We start from the raw sequence: 9,297 nt of genomic DNA on the forward strand, positions 1-9,297 counted from the left end.
AGTGATTGCCATACATCTCCTGTGTCTTCTACTGTCCTTATCAGTCTCCATTCAGCTATTTAACTCTTAACCGTCACAGCCAGTATAAGCAATGTCTACTCTTTATCCGCTTTAACCGCGGCATTTAACCCTTTGTTCCTTCACTACTTCTAAACACTCGAACTTGATCAATCTGTATCATGTTCTCTTGCTCAGAGGTTTTGCTCTCCAGCGCAACGGTGATTTTAAGACTCCGGCTTAGTTTTGGGAAATGATATACTGTACTTGTAATATGTCACTCTGACACCTGGTATCTTCAAGGGATAAATGCTAAGCTCACGAGCATCTCTGTTTAGACTTCACAAAGAGGCGAACAGATGCTTACACATTTTGGAGGTTATTTCAAGGGAATGAAACACTATTTTTGTATAAGGGGTTGAATGCTCTAGACCAGTGGTCTCCAAATTGTGAACCTCCAGCTGTTGCAAAACTACAACTCTCAGCATGCCCGGACAGCCGTTGGCTGTCCGGGCATGCTGGGAGTTGTAGTTTTGCAACAGCTGGAGATCCACAGTTGAATGACCACTGCTTTAGACAAAAAAAAAGGTCCAACATTTAGCAAGTAGATAATGTTAATTTTCTTATCAGTGCCACCACTGGGAAAATATAGCATTACACTCTTTACACAGATATAATGAGTCCTCCAGGGTGAGAGATTATCTGTGTAGATGGTGTCTGCTCTGACTAATAGATTAGGGTCACTAATAGGCAAACTCCTCTAATACCTCTCCATAATCTCATTAACATAAAAAATTCAAATAATGTAAATTTACATAATGTAAATCAACCTTGTAATATTTACCACTAACACTGGACATGTAAAAATATTTGACATTTATGTGTCCATAGATGCCCCCCATAGATGCCTATAGGGGGAGAAAATCCAAAACTGTCAATCAGTGAAACTGTTTTTGTTTCCCATAGCAACCAATGGGGGTTATTATCTTAAATTTTATTGTAAGATATGGAAGCTGAGCTTTAGTGGTTGTTCTGGACCACAAAGACAGTTTTAACAATAGTTTTAGTTTTCCCACTTTTTTTTTATCCAAAGCAAAGCTGAATTTTGAGGACACATTTTATTAGAAAATATACTTTAAACAGAGATATAGCAGAACGGAGGATAATATCTAGCAGAGATGAAGATGTCATGGTGATACATTTAGATTGTCAATTTTTACCCTACTGTATAATTCTAGAATGATACCTTTATTTTATAGGTTACTCATAAAGTGTCCTATACAGGGACGTGCACACAGACTCAATAGGGGGCTTGAGCCACTACCCTTTAGGGTACTCCGGTGGAAAACCTTTATTTATTATTTTTTTTTTTATCAACTGGTGCCAGAAAGTTATACAGATTTGTAAATTATTTCTATAAAAAAATCTTAATCCTTCCAGTACTTATTAGCTGCTGAATACTAGAGAGGAAATTATTTTCTTTTTGGGACACAGAGCTCTCTGCTGACATCATGACCACAGTGCTCTCTGCTGACACCTCTGTCCATTTTAAGAACTGTCCAGAGTAGGAGAAAATCCCCATAGCAAACATATGCTGATCTGGACAGTTCCTAAAATGGACAGGGATGTCAACAGAGAGCACTGTGGTCATTATGTCAGAAGAGAGCACTGTGTTCCAAAGATAAAAGAATTCCCTCTGTAGTATTCAGCAGCTAATAAGTACTGGACACTTATAAATCTGTTTAACTTTCTGGCACAAGTTGATTTAAAAAAAAAAAAAAGTTTTCCTGCGGAGTGCCCCTTTAATGCAAGTGCCCTATAATGCTCCTACTGATTGGGACATCCATGGGGTGATGCAGGTCCCATTCAGCTGACATACCTGCTGGAGGTCCCTTTCCTCAAGATTTGTGTTGTATTAACATATGTAAGGTTTTTATAAACATTTTTTTTTAATTAGTAGTGCTCATTTTGTCTGCTTGAGCCCCTGCCCCCCAATATGTCTGTGCATGTCCTTAGTCCTATACAGTCTCTTTCATGTGTTCTCATACAGGCAGGGACGTGCACAGACGTTTTGGGGGGCAAGGGCTCAAGTAGAAAAAAAAGGGCACTTGTAATTATAAAAAAAAAATTTTTTTGTAAAAACCTTACAAATATGAACACAACACAATTTCTGAGATAAGGGACCTCTGGCAATCATGTCAGCTGAATGAGACACACATCACCTCATGGAGGTCCAATCAATGAGGGCATTATAGGGCAGGGGCATTAAAAGGGCAGGGGCTCCAGACCCCTTTTGAGTCCATGGAGGAGATTTATCAAAACCTGTGTAGAGAAAGAGTGGTGCAGTTGCCCATAGCAACCAATCAGTTGGCTTCTTTCATTTTTAAAGGGGCCTGTGAAAACTGAAAGAAGGGATCTGATTGGTTGCTATGGACAACTGCACCACTCTTCCTCTACACAAGTTTTGATAAATCCCCCCCTATGTGTGCACGTCCCTGCACACAGGTATATAAATCTAGTGTTGAGCGCTAATATTCGAAATGCAAATTTTTACCGTGAATATCACCACTTCGTGATTTCACAAATATTTAGAGTGTAGTGATATATTTTCGTAATGATGATTATTCTTTTTTTAATGCAAATTCAGGCAAATTTATGCCTGTGCGAATATTGGCACTTCCAGACTGGACACTGATCCCTCCGTTCTTTAAGGTGAAAGATATAATTGCGCATGCGCAGTTTGCGAATTTTATTACGAGTTTTCGCATGGAAAAAGAAAACAGAACGAACATTGCGAATATGCAAATTTCGCGAACATAGGATGAATTTTCGTCCATATATTTACTAAATATTGCAAATTTGAATATGTCCCTTGCCGCTCATCGCTATATATATATATATATATATATATATATATATATATATATATATATGTATCTCTCCTGCCTGTCAACAAGTTATGGAACTAAAAAATGAAAGAACAACAGGATGCACCCCGTGGTGTGATATCTTAGGAAACAGTGGTAACGCAACATATGAATATGCGCTTACCAGAGATAATTGTACTCTGTCCAAGTACAACCATGGATAAGGGTGTAATATAGTGAGGTTTCTGCAGCCGCTCCACCTCTGCAGCCGCTCCACCCTAAATACAAATTTAGATATAGCGTGAAACTCCTCCAAACCCAGCAGAGTCAAACAGGCGCTTGAGACCAGGATAAAATCAGATTTTTTTTTTATTCCCACATTGCAACGCGTTTCGTGGAAGTTCCGCTTCATCAGCTTGTTCATCAACTTGTTGATATAGCGTGAAACTCCTCCAAACCCAGCAGAGTCAAACAGGCGCTTGAGACCAGGATAAAATCGGAATTTTTCTTTATTCCCACATTGCAACACGTTTCGCGGAAGTTCCGTTTCATCAGCTTGTTCATCAACTTGTTGATATAGCGTGAAACTCCTCCAAACCCAGCAGAGTCAAACAGGCGCTTGAGACCAGGATAAAATCGGAATTTTTCTTTATTCCCACATTGCAACGCGTTTCGCGGAAGTTCCGTTTCATCAGGACTGATGAAGCGGAACCTCCGCAAAAGGCGTTGCATTGTGGGAATAAAGAAAAATTCCGATTTCATCCTGGTCTCAAGCACCTGTTTGACTCTGCTGGGTTTAGAGGAGTTTCACGCTATATTAACAAGTTATGGAGACCACACAGTAAGCACAGATAAGTCACAAGGGACCAGCATGCCCGGACAGCCGTTGGATAAGGTGTGTAATATAGTGAGGTCTCTGCAGCCTCTCCACCTCATACAAATGTAGATATAGCGTGAAACTCCTCTAAACCCAGCAGAGTCAAACAGGCGCTTGAGACCAGGATAAAATCGGAATTTTTCTTTATTCCCACATTGCAACGCGTTTCGCGGAAGTTCCGCTTCATCAGGCCTGATGAAGCGGAACTTCCGCGAAACGCGTTGCTTTGTGGGAATAAAGAAAAATTCCGATTTCATCCTGGTCTCAAGCGCCTGTTTGACTCTGCTGGGTTTGGAGGAGTTTCACGCTCTATCAACAAGTTATGGAGACCACACAGTAAGCAGAGATAAGTCAAGAGTGACCAGTGCATAGAACAGTGTGCCTCCAGCTGTTGCAAAACTACAACTCTCAGCATGCCCGGACAGCCAACGGCTGTCCGGGCATGCTGGGAGTTGTAGTTTTGCAACAGCTGGAGGAACTCTGGTTGGGAAATACTGGTATAGAAAGTGAATTGATTCATACCCCTGACTGTGTTCACTAAGATCCTTAGCCCTATACAGAACCAACAGGTGTAAGAAGCTACAAGTGTCTAATAGGATTGTATTCTAATTTAGAAAGTAATGAGAGTAGCTAGAATTAGGTGCTAAGGATGCATAATATATTCAGCTGACAGGACATCTATATGTGTGTTTGCAGAAGGTGGATTAGTGCAGGTAGGTAGCCTGGACACCTGCCATCTCATCAGCATTACAGTGTATGAACCTGCAAACAATACTTTGCTAGACATGTTCAGGAGACAGGATCTGTAAACATACAACTACTTAATAGAATTACCTTGGCATAGCAGAAAGAAATGAGAAGCAGAGGGAGCAGGTACCCAAACACAAAGGTGCACACAACATAGATCTTCTTGTTCTTCAGATCTGGCCAGTACTCCCAACAGAAGGTCTGGTTGTTGCTCCTGTGGATCAGACGTTGGTTATAGGCAACTGGACAAGCCATTGCGAGGGATAGAATCCAGATGAGGATGACTCCCAGCAGGGCATTCCTTGAAACACGAATAGAAGAAGACCTCCTGGAGTGAACTATGGCTACATAGCGATCCACTGACATAGCCGACAGGGTGAAGATGCTCACCAGCATGGACACAGTGAAGAAGTAATGGATGAACTTGCAGATGAATGCTCCTAGCACCCAGGTTGGCAGGACATAGACAGTGGACTGGAAAGGGATGCAGAACAGAAGGTAAGCAAGGTCAGCAATGCTCAGGTTCAGGATGAAGATGTTGGTGGTGCTGCGAGGCTTGCCCGGCTTGTTTCTTGCCAGCACTGTGATAACCAAAGAGTTGCCCAAGACCCCCAGTGCAAATATAATGCCAAACACCACCAGAGTGACAACATTGTCTATGCCAATACCCAAGAGTGGCTTTACAGAGGGCTGTTCATCAGATCCATTCGGTTCCAAGGTGAAGCCATCACTCTTGTTCCCCAGCTCTGTCATCTGTTCCATGTCTTCAGCCAGGGAGCTAGGACATGCACTGAGCAGGAGGACTCTCAGCTAGTTCCCTCTCAGCTTACTTGTCCCAACAGAACTCTCACTGTATAAAAGAGAGCAAGTGATGCAGAGGTGCAGGTGATCACTGTGAGTGCAGGGACTTCAGGCAGTGGAAGCAAAGCAGGACAGCGAGCAGGATGCAGTTCTCTCTCTGCTTTCTCTTGTGTGACTGCTCCTCTCTGCCTGGAGTCCTCACCTCCTCCCTCATGTTCTATCAGCTGACAATGCTGGAGCTGCTTTCCTATTTGCCTTTCTTTTTCAGGGCTGAAGTTGATTTCTAATTCACAAGTTTGTTACTCAGCTGAATCTATTGTTGTTTTTGATGCTTCAGTTATAATGGAAATAATAATAATAATAATAATAATAAAAACAATAATATTAACAACAAAAGCAATAATAATAGTAATAGTAATAATAATAACAATAATAATAACAAAAATAATAAAAAAAACAATAATAACAATAATAATAGTAATAATAATAACAATAATAATAACAACAAAAATAATAACAAAAACAACAATAATAATAACAATAATAACAACAAAAGCAATAATAATAATATCAAAAGCAATAATAATAATAATAATAATAATAATAATAATGGAAATAATAATAATAACAACAAAAGCAATAATAATAGTAACAAAAACAATAATAATAATAACAAAAACAACAATAATAACAACTAAACATGATAGTAACAGTTTAAAAGGTTGTAATTTTAAGGGTACGTTCACACTGCGGAATCTCCGCTTGTGGAATTCCGCAAGCGGAGATTCCGTAAGGTGGTCGCTGCCGTAAATACTTCCCCGGTAGGACCGCAGGGCACTGCACCGTCACCATTGATGGCTATGAAGTATTCGTGGAATTCCGTGCAAAAAAATGAGCATGTTCTTTCTTTGCGCGGAACAATTTCAGCGGTGTATTGCGGAAGACCCATTCACACTGATGGTAACGTTCACTGCGCGGAATTCTACTCGCGGAATTCCGCTCTCAGAATTCCGAGTGATATTCCGCAGTGTGAACGTACCCTAAAGATGTAATTCTTTTAAATATTTCTACTCACTTGCATTTGGCATGCTGATGCATAGAAAGAACTACTAAGCTCAGCAATGTCATAAAGAGGACCATTTAGACTAAGTTTCCACATGTTTTTTTTTTTTTTTTGCAACTTTTTTTTTTCACAGAAAAAAATGCCAGAAAAAACGCCAGTGCAATTTCCTGCGTCTGACGTTTTTGCATTTGAGTGTAAATTGCATTTTTGGCCCCTTTGGCGTTTTTTTCAAGTAGTAGTAGTACCTGTAGTAATACCTGTACCAATAGACATATCCCCCCGGATGTCATTCCTGACACTCAATGCGGTTGTCCATAATAGAGCAGAGATGTGGAGCGGCTCTGTGCAGCGCTCGCATCTCTGCACTATACTCCAGCCTGCCAGTGATGTGAATTGAACATCACTCATTCACATTTTCTGCCCAGATGGGGATTGGCCGGATGGTTGCAGCCAATCACTGCTCTCAGAGGGAAATATGAATGAGTGAGTGGCCGGCCGGAGTATAGTGAAGAGATGTGGAGCACAGAAGAAAGCCGCTCCATCACTGCAATAGATAGTACGATTGCATCAGGTGTCAGGAGTGACACCCGCTGTGATCTGTCCTTAACTGCAGGTACTACTACTCCCAACATGGAACACACTCTGCTCCATGCTGGGAGCTGTTGTACCTGCATTAATAGACAGATTACGAGTGTAACTTCTGACACCTGTTGTGATCTGTCTATTAATGCAGGTACTACAGCTCCCAGCATGGAGCAGAGTGTGCTCCATGCTGGGAGCTGTAGTACCTGCAGTTAAGGAAAGATAACAGTGGATCACAAAGGAGGATCACAGTACACTCACTGTGATCCTCCTGTATAATGTATAGATGCAGGCGGCCTCTCTTCTATGGTCCCCTGCACTGACGTATATATACACATATTCATATTTCCCACAGAGAATTGAACCATGGAACCATCTGACCAATTACAGCTCTGCGGGAAATATGAATAGGTGTATATATACGTCAGTGCAGGGGACCATAGAAGAGCGGCCGCATCTATACATTATACAGAAGGATCGCAACGGAACCCTGGGCGATCTGTCAATTAGTACAGGTACTACTACTCCCATCATGGTACAGTGTTCCATGCTGGGAGTAGTAATACTACCTAAAAAGTGTAAGAAATAAAGAAAAAAAAGTGAAAAACACACACACATTTTTATTATTGTGGTCTAAATTTTTAGTGCCCTGCCCGCAAATATAAATTTATCCCTGTTTAAAAATTAATAAAAATGTTGTTATAAAAAAGATATATTTTGTTAAATGAATTTTTTTCCACCACTACTCTGTGTTTTTTATTATTCTTTTTTAATGGTATCCTATGAAATTTGATAAAAAATGTATCTCGGATCGCTAAAGTCCAAAAAAGAATAAAAACCGCCTGCAAAAACGCCAAAGTTAAAACCCACATGGCATGACTTCTATGGGAGAAAAACCCCACGATTTCAGGGAAAAAAACGCCATAGGCTCAACATGCTGCGACTTTGCAAAACCGCCAAGGAGCTGAACAACACCAAAAAAGAGTGAAAAGCGGCAAAAGGATGTAAAAGATGCCAAACTGAAAAACGCAAAGCAGAAAAAGAATTTAGCATTTTTTCATTGATTTTACAGCCAACATTTGGCCATGGTGCCGTTTTGTCATTTTTGGGCAAAATGCAAAAAAAACTTAACCTTAGACCAGTGGTGTCTAAACTGTGCCCCTCCAGATGTTTCAAAACTACAACTCCCAGCATGCATGGGCAGCCAACGGCTGTCCGGGTATGCTGGGAGTTGTAGTTTTGCAACATCTCGGGGGCCACAGTTTGGACATCACCAATTTAAACTCTTATAGCGGAAGAATGCAAGTAAGTAGAAAAGTAGCAAATTACAGATCCGGAATCAGTGGGGGTCATAGTCAAAACTCTTAACATCAAAAATTTTGCATGGAAAAGTTTATATCAGATATTCAAAGTGTTTTACTTGAGAATTATCCATGGTTTACACTATTCATATCAGTTTTGCCAAAGTGGGCGTGGCTATGTTATTTTCATGTTTTACATAATATTTTCAAAACGGATGAGAGTCCATTTTACTTAAAAAATGTCACCCCAGCTTTTTGCTGGTGCAGAAATTGTTTTAGTTTCTTTCTTTTTTTTTTTTTTTTTTTTGTGGGGGGGAGGTGTTGTTTAATCAATTATTGAAAAATACATTTTTATTGTTGGAAAATGTTAATAAAAAACAATATATATATATATATATATATATATATATATATTTTTTTTTTTTTTTTTTTTTTTTCATGGTCACTGGCACCTACTAGAGATGAGCGAACTTACAGTAAATTCGATTCGTCACAAACTTCTCGGCTCAGCGGTTTCTGACTTTTCCTGCATAAATGAGTTCAGCTTTCCGGTGCTCCGGTGGGCTGGAAAAGGTGTATACAGTCCTAGGAAAGAGTCTCCTAGGACTGTATCCACCATTTCCAGCCCACGGGAGCACCTGAAAGCTGATCTAATTTATGCAGGAAAAGTCATCAACTGCCCAGCCGAGAAGTTCGTGACGAATCGAATTTACTGTAAGTTCGCTCATCTCTAGCACCTACGCTCGCATTTAAGCCCTAGAAATGTTTTATTTACACAGTTATGGATTATTTGGGCACTAGTAATCATGGAAGATTACATGAGATGTTTCTGCCAGAATTTGTCGGAATGTAAAATTTGGTGCCAAACTCTGCAATTTTGGCACAAAAATACCAATATGGCGGCAACAAAAAAATTGGTACCAAATGTGGCAATTTTTGGCTGAAAAAAAAAAGTGCCACAAAAATGAACTCTCACATATTTTCATGTTTTCAAAGCAGCACAAGAGACGTTTGAAAATGTGAGGAGGGAAAATTAATATAGCTGGAACAGAAGTGATAGTA

At 40.1% G+C, this 9,297-nt stretch overlaps 1 protein-coding gene across 2 annotated transcripts in view; it reads right to left on the minus strand.

Moving 5' to 3' along the window:
* Positions 1-5,485, minus strand: part of GALR1 (galanin receptor 1) — a 381,431-nt gene extending 375,946 nt beyond the window's left edge. Inside the window, exon 1 of one of the 2 annotated variants that reach the window (XM_056521402.1) lies at positions 4,576-5,485. In XM_056521402.1, the coding sequence (XP_056377377.1) occupies positions 4,576-5,250 (675 nt within the window). In that variant the 5' untranslated portion in view covers positions 5,251-5,485. The remainder of the gene's footprint in view (positions 1-4,575) is intronic. The other variant, XM_056521401.1, reaches the window with a different exon arrangement.
* Positions 5,486-9,297: the final 3,812 nt, after the last annotated feature.

The sequence above is a fragment of the Hyla sarda genome, chromosome 5 (genome assembly GCF_029499605.1).
Source record: "Hyla sarda isolate aHylSar1 chromosome 5, aHylSar1.hap1, whole genome shotgun sequence".
Classification (NCBI taxonomy): domain Eukaryota; kingdom Metazoa; phylum Chordata; class Amphibia; order Anura; family Hylidae; genus Hyla; species Hyla sarda.